At 38.2% G+C, this 20,271-nt stretch overlaps 1 protein-coding gene across 2 annotated transcripts in view; it reads left to right on the top strand.

The window, feature by feature from the left end:
• Nucleotides 1-20,271, top strand: part of EIF2B3 (eukaryotic translation initiation factor 2B subunit gamma) — a 128,835-nt gene that overhangs the window by 4,272 nt on the left and 104,292 nt on the right. For both annotated transcript variants that reach the window (XM_059374557.1, XM_059374556.1), the window contains exon 3: nucleotides 2,360-2,505. In XM_059374557.1, coding sequence (XP_059230540.1) covers nucleotides 2,360-2,505 — 146 coding nt within the window. The remainder of the gene's footprint in view (nucleotides 1-2,359; nucleotides 2,506-20,271) is intronic.

The following is a 20,271-nucleotide window of genomic DNA, read 5'->3' as shown; positions in this document are numbered from 1 at the left end:
TCTGAGATCATGACCTGAGCCGAAGGTCATGATCTCAGAGTCCTGGGATCGAGTCCCGCATCGGGCTCTCTGCTCAGCGGGGAGCCTGCTTCCTCCTCTCTCTCTCTGCCTGCCTCTCTGCCTACTTGTGATCTCTCTGTCAAATAAATAAATAAAATCTTTAAAAAAAAAAAAAAAGAGATGTTTAAGAAAAGATTTTCTATTTTCTTTTCTTTTCGAGATTTTATTTAAGTAATCTATACCCAGCGTAGAGCTTAAACTCACAACTCTGAAATCAAGAGTCCCATGCTCTACCAAATGAGCCAGCCAGGTGCCCCAAAAGATTTTCTTTTTAATACACTTTAAAATATCATACTATACTTTAATAACTCCTTGTGGATTTGCCATCAGTAACTTTTTTTTCCTTTTTACTCTTGCTATATCTTCAGTTGTGGTTAGGGGTTTCTTTTATGGTGTGTTTAACACCCATTACATAGGAAATTTTATCTCACTAAGTCTCACTTAGAAATTGATGAATGCCTCCTAAACACAGGATTCCGGAATTTAATAACAAAGTCTGTGTTCACTTTCTTCATATTGTTCATGAGTTTAGAGAAGTTAATGTAGTCCTGCTTAGTTTTTTTCTTTCTATCCACACATAAGAGTCTTAGTCCAGTTATTAGACTGTCCCATATTTCCAGTTACTTCCTTGACTATGCACTCTCCCTAAAATGTTCTCTCCAAAAAAAAAAAAAAAAAAATGAAATAGTAAAATAAAATGTCTTCTCCAAAATGTTATCTTCTCTTTGAAGTTCCAAACAGCCTCAATCACCCTGTCCTCGATGGTTCCATCACACTTTGTTTTTCTATCTCAGTACCCACCAAGGCCTGTTTTATGCTGTAATTAGTGGAATGGAAGACTGATCTGAGAGCAGCTACTGTACTTCATTCATCTTTGTAACATCAGTATTTATAGAGTGTATACTAAAGAAGTTTTCAGTGGTCTTGAATTTATCTTGACCTATCTCAAAGGCCATCACTTCCACTTTCTTAGTCATTTCTCCATGTTAAGTTTCTTAAGAATAGGAACCATGTTGAATTCATCTCTGACTTCTCAGTGCCTATTTTTTCTTTACATATGAAGTGTATTTGTATTTATTGGTTGAATGAGTTGGTACTAAAAGCAAAGCAGGGAATGGAAGAAAGGTGAGAGAAGGAAGGAAGGAAAATTAAATGATTTGGAAAAGAAAGAGGGAGGAAGAAAGAGAAGGGAAGAAAATAGAAAAGTATGATTATGGTGAAAGGGAGAGAAAATTGTTACCTGGAACACTATCATGGAACAAGTGGAAATTGAGATGCTAAAATCTGATCTTCAGGGGCACCTGGATGGCTCAGTGGGTTAAAGCCTCTGCCTTCGGCTCATGTCATGATCCCAGGGTTCTGGGATCGAGTCCTGCATCAGGCTCTCTGCTCAGCAGGGAGCCTGCTTCTCTCCCTCTTCTGCCTGCCTCTCTGCCTACTTGTATCTGTCTCTCTGTCAAATAAGTAAACAAGATCTTTAAAAATAAATAAAATCTGATCTTCAGACATTAGCAATACAAGTTATGTTGCAGTGAATTACATTACCCTACCAAAGATCATTAACAAAGATTTCCAGTTTTCTGTCATTCATTACCAGATATGTGGATAAAATGAAGACATCTGTTAAGTGGGGATTGTCTCTTGGTAGCGTTCATTGTGGTCCTCAGTGAAGTACTCATGGCTACCTGGTAGGAAGTGGTGATAGCTCTTCCTTTGTAGTGAATGAAGATTTCAAATGTGATCCCATTTGTATCTGCTTTGATGCATGCACTTCTGAGCTCTTTGCATCAAGTAATGATATGTAATTTTTAAAAAGATTTTATTTATTTATTTGACAGACAGAGATCACAAGTAGGCAGAGAGGCAGGCAGAGAGAGAGAAAGAAGCAGGCTCCCTGCTGAGCAGAAAGCCCAATGTGGGACTCCATCCCAGGACCCTGGGATCATGACCTGAACCGAAAGCAGAGGCTTTAACCCACTGAGCCACCCAGGTGCCCCATATATAATATATTAAAGTGTGGGCTCTAATCATCAGACGAGTTTTATCTTGAGTCCATTGCTTACTAGTTGTGTAACCCTGAACAAAGTGACTTAATATCTTTTAGTCCAAGTTTTCTCATTTGTAAAATGAGATTGTTGTAAGAATTGAGAGAATGCCTGTAAATACATTGAAAAGGTTCAGTAATATCAACTGTTATTATTAAATCTAGAAACAGACCAAATTTAATTGAACTGGTGAAACCACTGTCTAAATAAATGTGTTTTTGTGTTTTTCCTTCTTTTTCCCTTTTGTTCTGTAGAAGTCATCATCATCACAACCAGGGATGTCCAAAAGGCTCTATCTGCAGAATTCAAGATGAAAATGAAGCTAGATATTGTGTGTATTCCTGATGAAGCTGACAGGGGAACTGCAGATTCTCTGCGCCAAATATACCCAAAACTTAAGGTGAGAAACAATTTCTTGATTTGTATTACTTATTGAAGATAAATATCACCTTATGTTTTCCTACAACAGTTTATAATGCTTTTTCGAAAATGTATTCTAGCATCACATATTTTGTTGCCCATGTACTCTTCAACCACTTTTTTTTTTAGATGTATGTATTTATTTAAGTCATTTTTGTACCTAACATGGGGCTCAAATTCATGACCCCAAGATCAAAAGTCACATACTCCTCTGACTGAGACATTTAGTTATTATAGTCACTGGTTTCCAGTATTTTTGAGTAATTGTACATCTTTATAAAAAAGATATGCTTTTTTTTTTTTTAAGATTTTATTTTCTATTTGACAGAGAGAGACACAGTGACAGAGGGAACACAAGGGAGGGAGTGGGAGAGGGAGAAGCAGGCTTCCTGTGATGGTGGGGCTCAATCCCAGGACCCTGGGATCATGACCTGAGCTGAACGCAGACACTTAATGACTGAGCCACCCAGAGGCCCCAAAATGGGCTTTTTTTTTTTAAAGATTTTTTATATCATTTGAGAGAGAGATCATGAGTGAGAGCACAAGCAGGGAGGTGAGTCAGAGGGAGAGGGAAAGCAGAGTCCCCACTGAGCAGGGAGCCTGACACAGGGCTCGATCCCAGGACCCTAGGATCATGACCTGAGCCGAAGGCAAATGCTTAACTGACTGAACCACTCAATCACCCCAAAAAAGATAAATTCCAAATGTGCTTTTAAAGATTCCATTTAGGGATGCCTGTGTGGCTCAGTTGGTTGGGCAGCTGCCTTCGGCTCAGGTCATGATCCTAGCATCCTGGTATCAAGTCCCACATCAGGCTCCTTGCTCAGCAGGGAGCCTGCTTCTCCCTCTGCCTCTGCCTGCCACTCTGTCTGCCTGTTCTCATTCTCTCTGACAAATAAATAAATAAAATCTTTTAAAATAAAAAAGATTCTATTTAAATGAAGTTCATGAACAAGCAAACTTTATTTATTCATTTCTCTATTTATTAATTTTTAGAGAGAATGCGTGTGTGTGGAGGGGTGCAGGGGGTGGGAGTGGGGGCAGGACAGAGGAGAGAGAGAGAGAATCCCAGGCAGGATCCATGCTCAGTGTGCAGCGTGACTCAGGGCTCAGTCCCACAACCCAGAGATAATGACCTGAGCCAAAAGCAAGAACTGGATGCTCAACTGACTGAGCCACCGGGGTCCCCCCATGAATAAGCAAAACTTAATCTATAGTGATAAAAATCAGAGCCGGAGTTCACTCCGCAGATGACAGATTGACCAGAAAAAAGTACAAAGGAATTTTCAAAAATTCCTGACTCTCATCCTTACAATATAACATTTGACCTTTTGATCTACTTTGATTAGATACTAACAAGGGCATATGAATATGAGGGCACAGTCTCCCTACTGGCCTGTGGCCAATGAACTGAGAAATATCCACTGTATACTATTTTTATTTTATTTTATTTTATTTTTTTTTAAGATTTTATTTATTTATCAGATAGAGATCACAAGTAGGCAAAGAGGCAGTCAGAGAGAGAGGGGGGAAGCAGGCTCGCTGCTGAGCAGAGAGCCCAATGCGGGGCTCGATCCCAGGACCCTGAGATCATGACCTGAGCCGAAGGCAGAGTCTTTAACCCACTGAGCCACCCAGGCGCCCCCACTATATACTATTTTTAAATTGATATCCTCTGGAGAAAATTCAATCTGTATGATAATGTTGCCATCTTGTTTGAATTGAGGAGCAGTCTCTCCTGGTATTTCTGGTAACTGTAAACAGATGTATTAATATATTCAACCTGCCTATGCACTAAAGAACAAAAAATTAATGCAGAAATGTATATGGCCGGGGTACCTGGGTGGGTCAGAGGGTTAAGCCTTTGCCTTCAGCTCAGGTCATGGTCTCAGGGTCCTGGGATCAGGGCTCTCTTTTTAGCAGGAAGCCTGCTTCCCCGCTCTCTCTGCCTGCTTGTGATCTCTCTCTCTATCAAATAAATAAAAATCTTTTTAAAAAAATGAAATATATATGGTCTTACTCTCCATCCTACCATTATAGGGGAATAATTTACACACAGTAAAATACAAAGATATTAAGTATACAGTTCAGTGAGTTTTGACAGATACATACACCCTAAACACCACTACCCAAATGAAGAACATTTTCATATGAACAATTTCATAAGAATAATTCATATGTTAACTTTGCTTGTTCATGAACTAGATATAAATGGAATCATACCATTTTATTCTAGTTTCTTTGGTTCAATGTAATATTTTTCAGACTCATATTGTTGCAGATATAACTAGTTTTTTTTTTATTCCATTGAATAAATATACCACTATTTACTCATTTCTCTGTTGGGTCATTTGGGTTGTTTCTGATTTTGAGATATCATTAATAAAGCTGTTACGAATATTGTTCTGCAAATCTTTTTGTGAAAATATTCTAGTTTGTAGGGTTTACTGTATTAGAAACTGCCATATAGGTTTCCAAGTGGTTATACCATTTTATACTTCCATCAACAATGTGTAAGGATTACATTTGCTTCATGTCTTCATCAACACCTAATATTGTCAATTGTACTTTTACATTTTAACTATTCTAGTGGATATAAATGTAGTAGTATCTTGTGGTTTTAATTTGCATTTCTCTGATAATAGTGATGCTAACTACCTGTCCATGTGGTTACTGGCCATTTGTTTATATTTATGGAGGGTTCGAAGCATTTGCCTATTTTTAAATTGAGTTGTTTACCTTTTTTTATTGATTATAGAAATTCCGTATGTATTCTAGGTGCAAGCCTTTTGCCAAATGTGTTGTAACTATCTTCTGCCAGTCTCTGGCTTGCCTTTTTACTTTTTTAATGGTGTCTTTTCATGACCAGAATTTTTTGATGTTGATGAAATTCAGATTATTGCTTTTTTTTCCTTTGTGGTTAATATATTTTTTGTGTCCTCTCTAAGAAATCTTTGCCTATCCCAAGCTTGTGAATATATTCCTTTTTTTTCTTTTTTAAGATTTATTTATTTGAGGGGTACTTGGGTGGCTCAGTCGTTAAGTGTCTGCCTTCGGCTCAGGTCATGATCCCAGAGTCCTGGGATCGAGCCCCGCCTCAGGTTCCTTGCTTGGTAGGAAACTTGCTTCTCCCTCTCCCACTTCCCCTGCTTGTGTTCCCTCTCTCACTGTGTCTCTCTCTGTCAAATAAATAAATGAAAACCTTACAAAAAAGAGATTTATTTATTTGAGAGAGAAAAAGGGAGCACATGAGTGGGGGAAGGGTCAGAGAGAGAGGGAGAGAATCCCAAACAGGCTTCCCACTGAGTGTGGAGCCCCACATGGAACTCAGTCTCATGCCCCTGAGATCATGACCTGAGCCAAAACCAAGAGCTAGACACTTAATCAACTGAGCCATTCAGGTACCCCAATAAAGATACTCTTTAATGTTTACCCCATCTTGATTTAATTTTGTATGCGGCGTGAGGTAGGGGTAAATTTTCTTTTTTTCTATATGGATATTTATTCCAGCACCATTTTTTAAAAAAAGATTTTATTTATTTATTTGACAGACCAAGATCACAAGTAGGCAGAGAAGCAGGCAGAGAGAGAAAGGGAAGCAGGCTCCCTGCTGAGCAGAGAGTTCCATGCGGGTCTCTATCACAGGACCCTGGGATCATGACCTGAGCCGAAGCCAGGGGCTTTAACCCAGGCACCACTCCAGCACGATTTGTTAGAAAGATTTTACTTTCCCCATTGAATTGGACTGGTGCCTTCATTGAAAATCAACTGACTGTATATGTGTGGTCTTTCGGTTTTCTCTATTTTGTTTCATTGGTCTATTTGTCGAGTCTTCAAAGCACATTGAATAATGTCTTGATTATTTTAGCTTTGTAGTAGGAATTGAACTGGACCTAGAGATTAGTTAACTAATTAGTTAATAACAACTAATTAGTTATAATTAGTTAATATTGATTCTTCCAGTCTTGAACATCTATTTATTTAGGTTTCTTTTAATTTCTCTCATAGTGTTTTATAATTTTCAATGTAGAAGTTTTGAACATCTCTTGGTAAATTATTCCTAGGTAGATGTTTTTAATGGTATTGTAACTGGTGCTTTTTACTCTATTTTTCAATTGTTTGTTGCTTGTGTATAGACATAAAATTGCTTTTTGAAGATTGGCCTTATCAAATTGTAGACTCCTTTTTAATCTTTATGCTTTTTTTTGTTTTTGTTTTTGTTTTTGTTTTTAATCTTGCCCTGGCTAGGACTGCCAGTGCAATGTATTATAGGCATTTCCATTCACTTTTGGCCTTTTCGTTTTCCTGTGCTTCCATCCAAGTAGATTTTGGTGTTTCTGACTAGAGAGATTTCCAATACCATAACGTTGGATGTGTTACTTTCTGGACGGCAGCTGCTTATTTCCTTAGGGAAGATACTGGGAATTTCACTAAGAAAATGAAATGATAGTTCTGGTCTCTCATAGGAACAGATACCAGGTTTACTAAGAAGCTTAGGGTGCTTGGTGGACTTCCCAGGGGCTGTTTTAGCTACAGTCTAATCATTTAGGATGGAGGTGTAATCTCTTCGCTCCCTAGTTTCTAACTCCTAGAAATGTTACTTTTACTTGAACCTGGAACTGGCAGTTCTAGAAGTCTCATGTGAGGCTTGTAACAATTAGGGGCCTGAGAAATAGTAGTAACAACTATAAATAGGAATAGGCATGTGAAGCAAGTAAAGTAAATGCCAGTAGGACACTGTACTTCCAAGTTCCTGCTGCTGCTTATGGTTTTAACCATTGAATCCTTATTTTAGAACCTAAAGGTAAGAGTCCTCATTAAGTCATTCTTACAGTCTCATTTCTTTTCCTCCTTTCATCCCACTTTGTTTTTACATAATTGACATCACAGCACCTTTTACATATAATCCTGCCTCTGTGCCTTTTCTTGAGCTGAGACTAGGGCTAGCAGGTCTCTGCTGTCTTTGCTGTTTCTGCTTGATTCCTCCTCCACCAATGGCTCCTGATACTTGGCTTCATGTCAACTTGCATTCCAGCCTGGAGCAGAGGCAACTAAGCTAACCTGTGGAGGAACTTAGCAGACTCCTAAATCGCCGAAGTTTGAGCTAAGCCAAAATTCAGAACCATCTGGGTGGGATCAACACACTTGTAGGAAAGGTAATGGAAATACACGTAAACAGTTGAGGAAAGTGAAACAGCCTGAGAAGGGCAGTTTGTTGGTGTTTGCTAAGAGATGTCATGTACCTCTCTGAAGTAGAAAGTTGTAGCCCCAGGCTGTGCCAGGGTTTAAAAGCAGTGCCCCCTTTGAGCCAATGTATTTCTCTTACCTTGATCCCACAAAGCAGCTTCCTAAACATTTGGCGACTATTTTAGTCTTTTTTTAAGTAAGATTTTAGGTAAGATTATTGCCTTTGAGATTTGGGGGTTTATGAGCTTTTGATTCTTTTATCTTTACCCACTTCCTTCGGATTGAGTTCCCCAAATATTACTTTGAGGTTATCCCATGTGACTTCTGCTTTTCTAGAGAAAGACCACAACAGTATATTAGCTTTATTTGGCTTTTTTGTTTAAAATATGTTTCACCATTTTAGTTTATAATGTTTCTCATTTGCATTGCATTTGCTAAATATATTGCAGTTCTCTTTATATTTGGAAACTTCCATCATGTGTGCTTATAGGATATTGAAGTTGGACATCATACTTGCTGTGTGTTTTTTCAGCTGACATACATATTTTATTTGGTTTTATTCTCCTGGCACTGTTTTCTACTTCATTTTACCTTATCTCATGCCACAATTTTTGCCGACTTACTGGCTTCTCACTTTTTATTTCAGCTGCCTACCCTCTTTCCCTGACTTTTCAAGAAAGGTTACTGGCTCATTCATTCTCCCACGCCCTGGGTGAGTGAGCTCCATTCTTATAACTAGTGTTGATAACATGGAAGTTCTTAGATTTTCAGTCTTCTCCACAATAGTGTTTCATATTTGTTGATGAATGATTCATTCTTATCTATGTCCGAACTCATTCATTTACCAAATATGTATTGAGGCTATAATAATGATTATAATTGCTTAATTTATTAAATAACCAATTATGGACCATACATAGTTTGTTTGTTCTTTTTAACTATTTATCAGGGAAAACTTCAAACGTACAAAAATGGAACATTGCTCGAGTATCTGTCACCCAACTTTAGTAGTTATCAACCCAGATAATCTTTTTTTTATTTTTTAATTTTTTTGTAAGCATATAATGTATTATTAGCCCCGGGGTACAGGTCTGTGAATCGCCAGGCTTACACTCTTCACAGCACTCATCATAGCATATACCCTCCCCAATGTCCATAACCCCACCCCCCCTCCCTCCCCTCCTCCCCCCAGCAACCCTCAGTTTGTTTTGTGAGATTAAGAGTCTCTTATGGTTTGTCTTCCTCCCAACTACCCCCAAACCCCCAACGTTGCATCTCCACTTCCATCATATCAGGGAGATCATATGATAGTTGTCTTTTTCCGATTGACTTATTTTGCTAAGCATAATACCCTCTAGTTCCATCCACGTCATCACAGATCAACCTAGATAATCTTATTTCATCTATATCCCCACCCGTCTTGCTCCCTCTCATATTCTTTTGAAATAAATCTCAGAAATCCTATTACTTCATCTGTAAGTATATATTACTAAGATAAGAGCTCTTTAAAAAATAAAAATAAAACTGTAAGACCATTATAACACCTAAAAAAATTAATAATTCTTTATTATCAAATATCCAAACAGTGAATAAGTTTCCAGTTGCCTCATAAATATAATTTTAAAATGTTTTAGTGTGTTTATTTAAATCAGGAGGCAAATAAAGACTATACAATTGGTTGAAATGTCTCTTTTAATATATAGATTTTCCCTCTGTCTCTTCTTTTTCTTATAATTTATTTGTTGGAGAAACTGGGCCATTCATTTTCTCATACATTTTCCCTCACAGTCTGCATTTTGTTGATTGCGACCCTGTGGTGTTGTCTAATAAGTATCCCTCTCTTTATATTGGTATTGGTAGTTGGACCTAGAAGCTCCATTAAATTCAGGTTTTGAATTTAGGGACAAGACTTTCATAGGTGATAGTGCGTTCTTCTGTCTGGAGGCACATAAGCTTTTGGTTGTCTCTTTGGGATGTAGTAGCTGCAAGTGAATCACTGCCACAAGGCCCTGGTCCTTTTTTCTCTAGTCTTTGGCTACCTGAAGCTTACTTCTAATAGCGTCTTTAAAAAGTCTTCATGATATCGATGCTAGGTGGATTAGCTGCAGCCTTCATATTTGAAAGACAATTTATATGGATATAAAATCCTTGACTCACATTTTTTCCTTGAATATCTTAAATTCCCTCATTGATTCTCTTATAAAGTGTTGCTGTCCAAACAGTGAAAATCTTTCTTTGCCTTATGAGTGAGTTGGTCTTATTTCTGGATTCCCAAAGGTGTTTTTTAATTATTTATTTAAAGATTTTTTTTTTTTAAGATTTTATTTATTTATTTGACAGAGATCACAAGTAGGCAGAGACACAGGCAGAGAGAGAGGGGAAAGCAGGCTCCCTGCTGAGCAGAGAGCCCGATGTGGGGTTCGATCCCAGGACCCTGGAACCATGACCAGAGCCAAAAGGCTTTAACCAGACACTGAAAAAAAAAGATTTTATTTTTAAGTAATCTCTACACCCAATTTGGGGCTCAAACTTACAACCCCAAGATCAAGAGTTGCATGCTCCACTGACTGAGCCAGCCAGGTACCCCTATTTTATTTTTTTAAAGATTGATTTATTTATTTTAGAGGGAGAGAGAACACAAGTGAGAGGTGCAGAGGGAGAGGAAAGAGAATCTCAAGCAGACTCCGTGCTAAGCATGGAGCCTGAGGTAGGGCTCGATCCCATGACCCCAAAATCACGACCTGAGCTGAGACCAAGAGTCAGATGCTTAACCGAGTGTGCCACCCAGATGCCCCCCCATTTTAATTTTTTTTTTTTAAGTTCTGTGTACAACATAAGCCTTGAACACATGACCCCAGGATCAAGAGTCACATGCTGTATCAACTGAGCCAGCTAGTCACCCCAAGTTTTTATCTTTCTTTAAACTTTTCTGGTTTTACCATGTAATATATCCTATTGATCTGAATCATATTTTCTAGATATGTAGTATGTCCTTTTCATGTGAAGTTTTGGTCTTTTTTATTGTTTCAGATAAGTCTTCTGGAATTATAAATTTAGGTTTTTGTTCTATTTCATTACCTAGGTTTTAGTCCTTGGGATTGTTTTTTTTTTTTTAAGATTTTGTTTGAGAGAGAGTGGGTGCATGAGCCGGGGGTCGGGGTGGGCAGAGGGTGAGGGAGCAGCAGGCTCCTCACTGAGCAGAGAGCCCATAGGGGTGATCTCCAGGACTTTGAGATCATAATTGAAGTGGAAGGTAGACACTTAACCTACTAAGCCCCTAGTCTTTGGAATTCTTACACAGATGTTGGATTTTTGTTGCTTTTCTTCACTTTCAGTTATTTTGCCTCAACTTTTTATCTGTTTCTTCTTAGATTGTAGGATTTTTGTCTTTTTTTATGCTTGTTTCCCTCGAGGTATTATGCATTGCGTTGTGTTTTATTCACTTTTGTGTCCTTTCTAGTTTAGCTGTTGTTTCTGAAATGATCTTTTTTCTTTGATTTCTAACTCTTTCTTAAGTTTTGTCATCTAATTTCTAATTTTTCTAATTCAGATTTATTTTGACCTCATCTATTATTTTCTTATATTAGGTTATTTTTAAATAATTCGCCTACAGGTTTAACCTTTTTCATGAGCATGTCTTTCTGACATGTGGTTCATTGTAGAGATGTTACTCTAACCCTTACTATGATCTTTTTCTATAATAACTTTGTACGGGATTTAACTATAATCCTTTCCTTTAAAAAAATTTTTTAAAAAATTAACATATAATGTATTATTTGTTTCAGGGGTACAGGTCTGTGATTCATCAGTCTTACACAATTCATAATGCTCACCATAGCACATAACCTCCCCATTGTCCTTCACCTAGCCACCCATCTCTCACAGCCCCCTCTACTCCAGCAGCCCTCAGTTTGTTTCCTGAGATTAAGAGTCTCTTATGGTTTGTCTCCCTCTCTGGTTTTGTCTTGTTTCATTTTTCCCTCCCCTCCCTATGATCCTCTGTCTTGTTTCTCAAATTCTTTATATCAGTGAGATCATATGATAATTGTCTTTCTCTGATTGACTTATTTTGCTTAGCATAATAGCCTCTAGTTTCATCTATGTCATTGCAAATGGCAAGATTTCAGTTTTTGATGGCTGCATAATATTCCGTTGTATATATATACACCACATATTCTTTATCCATTCATCTGTTGATGGACATCTAGGCTCTTTCCATAGTTTAGCTATTATGGACATTGCTGCTATAAATATTGGGGTGACTATAATTCTTTGTATTGCTGATTTTACCCAAATTTAATTTTCCTAAAATTTTAGAAGGGAAGGATAACTCAGGATAGCTATAGAGTCCCCTCCTTTGAGATCTTTCTCCTCTGCTCCATTATCTCCATTTTATCTGGCCTTTCTCTTTGCTTTGCACTGATTATCCTTATCCTGCTCAATTTGGATTCCAGCATATTCTCAGGGCTTCATTTTTAAAATGAGTATTAGTTTGCTAGTTTCAAGAGTTCAAAGGACTGCTCCAGCCCCTTCAGACCTTACTGAGAATAGATAAGGAGATTGAATCTTGGGTAAGTTTAATGAAAGAGTTAGTGATTAAACTTAGGTCCTTCACTTCAAAGCCTATGCTCTTAACTCCTGTACTATGCTGTCTATACAGTCTGAGATAGAGGTGAAAATCAAATATATGCTTTATCCAGTAGGGATACTTTGAAGGCTCATTAACAGATTAATATTTGAGAAATATGACCTCATGAATGAGATCCAGAGAGACCACTGGGAGGCTGTTGTAGTAATCCTAGTAAGAAATGATGAAGAACCAAACCAAGACAGTGACAGTGGTAAAAAGAGATGGGGATAAGTTGGAGAATATTTAGAACTTGGTGGTTAATTAACTGAATGTGGGAGGATAAAGAGAAGGAGAGATCAAGCATGACTCGAAGGTTTCTAGCAAGAACAACTGTGTGGATGGTGATGGCATTCACAAATTTAGAGGCTACGGGATAAGGAACGGGTTTATAGGAGAAATAAGATGTGTAAGTACATTTAGCTCACTAAATAGATTTTGCTATGAATGTGAACCATCTTTCCCACAAGAATATTAGAGTAAATAAAGAAAAGGACAGGATACAGGGGGCCTAAGGAAACACCAGTACTTAACAGACATGTAGAAAGAGAGGACCTTCTGAAAGAGGAAGAGAGATGCAACCATGGATATTTTAAAGTAATTATAACTAATACATACACAGGGTTCAAAAAGTATAAAAATGTTTATGGTAAAATGTTTCCCTTCCTTCCTTATCCACCTGGTTTCCCTGTTAGCAACCACTGTTACTAGTTTCTTCTACTTTGAGGGTGTTTTTTTAAATAATTTTTTTTTATTTTTTAATAAACATATACTGTATTATTAGCCCCAGGGGTACAGGTCTGTGAATTGCCAGGTTTACACACTTCACAGCACTCACCATAGCACACACCCTCCCCAGTGTCCATAACCCCACCACCCTCCCCACCCTCCAGCAACCCTCAGTTTGTTTTGTGAGATTAAAATTTGAGGGTGTTTTTTGGGGCGCCTGGGTGGCTCAGTGGGTAAGCCACTGCCTTCGGCTCAGGTCATGATCTCAGGGTCCTGGGATCGAGTCCCGCATCCGGCTCTCTGCTCAGCAGGGAGCCTGCTTCCCTCTCTCTCTCTGCCTGCCTCTCCATCTACTTGTGATTTCCCTCTGTCAAATAAATACATAAAATCTTAAAAAAAAAAAAAAAAAGAGAGATTTGAGGGTGTTTTTTGTTTTGTTTTGTTTTTTCTTGAGGGTGTTTTTAAGATGGAAGCAACTTGAACATTTTTATATGAGAGCTGAAGAGCCAGTGGAGAGGTGTAGAAGAAAGGAGACAAATGATGGATGAGGTCCCCAAGGAGAAAAGAAGGAATGAAGGAGCAGCTTTGGGCAGGAGGAAGGCTATATCTTCCACTAAAATGAGAAAACAGGAGGAAAGGGAAAGCTCAAATGCAGATCAGAAAGGAGAGACAGGAATTTAAAAAGTTCACTCCTGAGGCCTCTATATTCTTGAAGAAGTAGAAAGTAGGGTTGTCTGTGAGAATGTGGAGAGAGAAAGGTAACGGGATTGGGACCTGTGAGTAGTGAAAGTGCAGAACTGTCACTAGAAAATAGGAGAGCTGAGTAGGGATACTGAGAAGGAGACCTGAGCAACATGAGGGGTGCAGCTAGGGTAGAAGAATGTAAATTATAGAGCCCCTAGGTGGCTTAGTTGGTTAAGTGACTGCCTTCAGCTCAGGTCGTGATCCTGGAGTCCCAGGATCGAGTCCCACATCCCAGCTCAGTGGGGAGTTTGCTTCTCCCTCTGGCCCTCTCCTCTCTCATGCTCTCACTCTCGCTCTTGCTTAAATAAATAAAATATTTTTTAAAGGAATGTAAATGATAATTACTGCAGTTAGCACTCTTGTAGGGTTGGATATTTTTTTTCTTATTTTTCTATCTTTCACCATTGCTCAGATGTCTAGATACAGAGGCGAAGATATGTTTCAATTGATCAGAGTTATGAGCAAGGTTAATATTTGCACCCACTGAACAGGGGAAAACTGAGACCAGGAAGAATAAGATTTGACTAAGGACTCGATGGGCAAAGGGCTTCCCTCTCATCTTTCTGGCATGAGCTTGGCAAAAACTTTCCTCCCAGACCCAGTCTCTCCAGATTGGATCTGGGTGCTGGGTAAGAGTTTATCCATTCCTCTTCTGTGGGGAAGTTAGTTGGCTTCATTTCTTTCACTGAGTGTCATGCTACAACATACATCCTTGTACAAATTTCTTTGTGCTCTTGTTTTGAAGTTAGACACCTAGGAGTGATGTGTGTATCATAAGGTATGTGCATCTCCAGCTTTATTTAGATAGAGGCAAATTGCCCTTCAAAGTAGTCCTGTTAGTCTATAGACTATAGACTAACAGGACTACTTTGAAGGGCAATAAGAATAAAAAATAAAAACAAAAACATAGCCTTTTAGACAATTTTGCTTTTTATATTTGGATCTTTAAACCAGTATTTATATTTATATATGATATGACGTAAATATCTAAATTTATCTTTTTTCCAAATGAGTAGCTGGTTATTCCCACTATTTATTGAATAATCTTTTATTCTCTGGTTTATACCAAGCTCCACATATGCCTGAGACTATTTCTAAGCTTTCTCTTCTCTTTCACTGGCCTCATTGTCTTTTCCTTCATCAATATCCTATTGTTTTAATTACTGTAGCTTTTTAGAAATTCTGTGTAGTAGGATGATTCCACTCTACCTCTCATTATTATTATTTATCTTTAAAGTCATCTTAACTATTTCTTTCCATTTGACATATGAATCTCTGTATTAACCATAAAAAATCTTTCTTGGTATTTGACTGGAATTACAGTGATTTTCAGTTTAATTTGAGAGAGTTGGCATTTTATAATACTGAGTCTTTTTATTCCTTAAATATACTATATCTCTATTAAGGTTATTTTGTTGTTGTTGTTTTCAAATAAGATTTGAAGTTTTTCTATAAAAAAGAAGTTTTAGGGCGCCTGGGTGGCTCAGTGGGTTAAGCCGCTGCCTTCGGCTCAGGTCATGATCTCAGGGTCCTGGGATCGAGTCCCGCATCGGGCTCTCTGCTCAGCAGGGAGCCTGCTTCCTCCTCTCTCTCTCTCTGCCTCTCAGCCTACTTGTAATCTCTCTCTGTCAAATAAATAAATAAAATCTTTAAAAAAAAAAAAAAGAAGTTTTATACATCCTGTATTGAACTTATTAGTAGATACTTTCTAATTTTGTTATGAAACATGGTATTTTTTAAGGCCCACACATTATATTTGATTATGTCTCTTTAGTCTTTTACTCTAGAACAGTCTCCCTTTCACCCACTTTTTTTCTTTATGCCATTGACTTAATCAAAGAAAACAGGTTATTTATAATCTCCCTTGTCTCTGGTGTGTCTCTTTGCTCTCTGTTGATGTCATTTAACTTGTTTCTCTTTTCCAGTATTTTCATAAAAACTGTAATTTGGATCTGAATGTGCATTAGATTCAATTTCAAATTTTTTTGTGATAATATTTTCTATATGTACTCCATATTACATTGTATCCAGATCTGAAGTCAGATATTTTTAAAAAGTCCTGGAGCTGCATGGGTGGCCCAGTGAGTTAAGTGTCTGCTTTTGGCTCAGGTCATGATGCCAGGGTCCTGGGATCGAACCCCACATTGAGCTCCCTGCTCAGCAAGGAGGCTTGTGATCTCTCTCTCTCTGTCAAATTAAAAAAAAAAAAAAATCTTAAAAAAAAAAAAAAGAATTCTAGGTTAGAAATAATAGTCCTTCAGAATTTTTTGTTCCAAAACCAAGCAGAGAGAGGAAAACTTCCTTAATAGTTCCTTGTGCTATAGATTTTTTTTTCTTTTAAGTTTATACTTTCGCTGGATTTTCATTTATGCAGGGTCTCAGTTCAAACTCCTTGCTTCATATCATTGTCAAGCCATATCTTTTGGCCCAGGGTAGCTCTCTAAAACCCCAGCTAAGGTAGCCAAGGTTTCTGTTCAGTTTTCACTTCCTTCTTCACTTCTGGCACTTGGTATTTTCCCTTTTTTTCTTGTAAGTTTGAATACATTTGGAATAAATTTTTTGTTAGGTCTTGTCCAAAAGTTTTAGGGTTTGTAACAGAATTTGGGGGTTCTTTCCAATGCCAGAAGCCTCCATGCTGAATACTTAATGTGCTTTATTTCATTTAATCATCTAACACCTTCTACAGTAGTCACTGTCTTTATCCCCATCTTACAAATGAGAAAAGTAGGGCTGAGGGAGCTTGAGTAACTTGCCTAAAGTTCAAGTGGAAGGAAAGACTATGCATTGGGTACCATAGTCTCCGTAAATGCATTAAGTAATAAGGGATTAATAGTATAATGTCTGCTAGGTGTGGCCAAATGGCACATGTCTCAGTGGAAATTGAACTATTATTTGAGAATGCAGTAGTGGAGTGGGTTACGGATACAATAAAGAACTGAGTTAGGAGAATACTCTGTGCCGTCTAGAGAAGAACCTGCAAACACTGTTTGGATCTACTTACTGAAGGACCACTTCATGAATGTCTGTTTCTAATTGAGTCTCGTAGGAAGAGAATAGGAATATGTAACAGTGGGGCAATGTGTAGGGGTAGATGTTCCTAATGTGAAGAGGATAAAATAGCTCCAGAAAAGCATGAAAATGTTGGTAGATCCTATGCTTTTAGCAGTTGAAGAATTACTACAAAGCTGAGATGCAAGGGCATATTTTTAGTTTCAAATTGTGTGAGCTGATGTCCTCACTTAGTATAAGCGTATACCTTTAAAACTTTACCCAGGTCTGTATTTCTTTGAAATATACTAAAAAGAAAACATACCAATTAAATAACTTAATTGGTATAATTCAGGGTGATAAGCCTGAATTATATACATATAAGGTTTTGTTTTTTTTTAAGATTTTATTTATTTATTTGACAGAGAGAGATCACAAGTAGGCAGAGAGGCAGGCAGAGAGAGAGAGAGTGGGGGAAGTGGGCTCCCTGCTGAGCAGAGAGCCCAATGTGGGGCTCGATCCCAGGACCCTGAGATCATAACCTGAGCTCAAGGCAGAGGCTTAACCCACTGAGCCACCCAGGCGCCCCTACATTTAAGGTTTAATTTGATTTTTTTTTTTTTTTTTTTAGAAGTTGAACAATTGAGAGGGAAGGAGAATAGAAGGGCAGATGAAAAATGAGATTGAGAAGCAACAGAGACCTGCTTTGCAGTAACAGCTGATTATTCACACGAAATTAATTTACTTTAGAACCTTAGTTTATGGTCTTAGATACTACCCTAGAGAGTTAATTTATTAGCTGATTATTGAGGGTGTAAATTTATTTTCTTTGGAGTTACCCAGAATGTTTGCTGTGAAGATCACAAGGGAGATATTTCATATTCACTGTGGATTGCTAATCCCCACAACCAGCTTGAATGGCAGACTTATACCATGTGGATATCCACCTTGAAAGGTAGATGGTATTCTGAGTAATCAGTACTCAGTTTAAATAATAATCTCCCCCAAGTCCCACACCTGGTTAGGTGCTGAGCCAGACTAGAACCCAGCCCTGGATTTGAGATACATTTGTGCATCTCAAATATACATGATTTTTCACTCATACTGCATCCGAAAGACAAGCATCAGTTGTCCTTATAATGTGCTGTAACTCTAGACCCTGGGCTTCAGAATGGGTTTAGTTAGTCTGGAATTTTCAAATTTACTTTTTTCTTCTCTTTTTAAGTCTGTGGGATCCATGTGTTTAGAATTTTTTGTATACATTAGGTAATTATATGTAAATATAGAAATCTTTTAAAGTATGCAATTCAGCGGTTCTTAGTACTATAAAACTCCGAATTAATTATTTTTGTGTGAAACATACTTAAAAATCAGCAAATCTCCTCCAGGACTCAAGGAGCTATGTAGTATCCTTGTGTCATGGGTTTGAGGATATCCTTCTCTAAGTAGAGGAAGATGCAATGTTGTGGGAAGCTTTCGATCCTGTCTAGAGCCATATGAGCAAGAATTCTGGCTCTTCTGGAGCAAAAAGAGCTCTTCTTCATGGGCCATAAGTAAGGATGTATGTGATCAGCCCGTGAAGCAAAACTTGCTGACTCCTTGGGCATTGAGCCTGACCCCCATTAGGTGCTCCTCTGATTGTCTGAGGTGATCAGTCATTCATGGCATTTTTGTGCTTCAGAAAACAATGTGATTATTCCTTAGATAAGTGTTTTGAGAACAGGGTAGTGAGGTGTCTTTAGGAGACCTCAGCAGACAAAATCTATAATAGAGTTCTGTAGCCTGTGTTTAAAACACTTACCTTATATTGCAGGTCTCAATGGCTTCTCTTAATTTAGAGATTGTAGAGTTGATAATTTTCTCTTTAATCTAGACAGGAATCTTGAGCCTCAGGCAAGCCTCATTTTCCCTTTGCCTCAGTTTCACAACCCAGAAAATAGGGGTAATGATACCAACACACTAGTTAGAGGTTTAGTTCTTTAAATTCTTTGATGTAGCAAAAGAACTATTGTTATATGTCTTATGAAACAGCTAACATGTTACAACAAAGAGCAAACTATACCCATGAAATCCCCATCCTAGGGACAGCTTGTTAGAAAGATTAAGCCTATGTGCTATTTTTAAATGTTCAAAAAGCTAAGTACAAGTTATTTTCAGTTGACTGTTTGATGTCTTTATCATATTACAAATCTCTGTCATTCTTTCCTGGAACTTTTCATTTTGCCCAAGGATTTGTTTCTGGCAGATTTCTATCTGCTTGAAAAGAATGAGTACGCTTTGGGTAAGGGAAAATCTGAGAACATGGTCCCAACTTGCCTAAAGACTTTTTTAAGTGGCACCTTTTCTTCTTATGATTGCTTGGTGGGCTGTGGTTGCCCAGGAAGGCCTCAGGATATCCCCAACGATGCCTTTTTTTGAGCTGGCTGGTGGAATAATAAAAAGTCCAGGAGTTATGGTAGAAACAAGTTAGCAAGTTGAAGGAGGGAATTTTTTTAACATTTTCCCCCACCCCAGGAAATCTCAGTGAAGCTTTTCTCTTGACTTTAATAACCTAGTATGTATATCCACAGCTTGATGGAATGAGGGGCTATAGAATAGGATAGAAACATGATAGCTAGGAATTATGATAGAACACCCAGGCTGTCATCACACACTCCCTTTATCCTGGGGTGATAAGCAGCCATATGGCTTCGATTTTTGGAAGCTCTTGGAAGGGCCACCTGTCCTGCTCTGACTAGGAGAATGGACCTACGCTATATGTGGGAAGTCAGTAAACATTCTGTCATCATGACCTGGGAGTTCATTTCAAGCAATCTATAAGCTACCCAACCTTTTTTCAGCTCTTAATTTAGACATCATCTGCTCCAGTTAGCCTTTGCTGGCTTTCTAAGACTGGATTAGGTTTCATTTTTCTGTACTTGCACAGAGGATTAAAGTGATTTGTTACATCAGTATCTCCCTGCACTAGACTGTGGGACAGGAACTATTTCTGGGTGCTCAATATGTATGTATTGAATGAATGACAGATGGCGGCAGGCTCTTTGTAAACATTTGGAACATGCTCCTTACTCCTTTTATGTAGACACAGGTGCCTATATTTGAGTTTCAGTGATTGTAGACCAGAGGGATCATGGCATTGGCTGCTTGGTGTTCATTTTATTTGTATCTATAAGTTTCCATCAAGCCTTAAGTCTACTGACATGGGGGCACATGGGTGGCTCAGTGGGTTAAGCCTCTGCCTTCGACTCACGTCATGATCTCAGGGTCCTGGGATCGAGCCCCGCATCGGGCTCTCTACTCACTGGGGAGCCTTCTTCCCACTCTCTCTCTGCCTGCCTCTCTGCCTGCTTGTGATCTCTGTCAAATAAACAAATAAAATCTTTAAAAAAAAAAAAAAAGTTTTACTGACGTGGCTGGCCCTCTTCCCCAAGCAGGTTTTCCCAGAGGGAGGATTGTTTTATCAAAGAGGTG

Source organism: Mustela nigripes, chromosome 14 (assembly GCF_022355385.1).
Source record: "Mustela nigripes isolate SB6536 chromosome 14, MUSNIG.SB6536, whole genome shotgun sequence".
Lineage (NCBI taxonomy): Eukaryota > Metazoa > Chordata > Mammalia > Carnivora > Mustelidae > Mustela > Mustela nigripes.
Note: the sequence above shows the minus strand (reverse complement) of the source record. Positions and strands in the feature narration are given on the sequence as shown.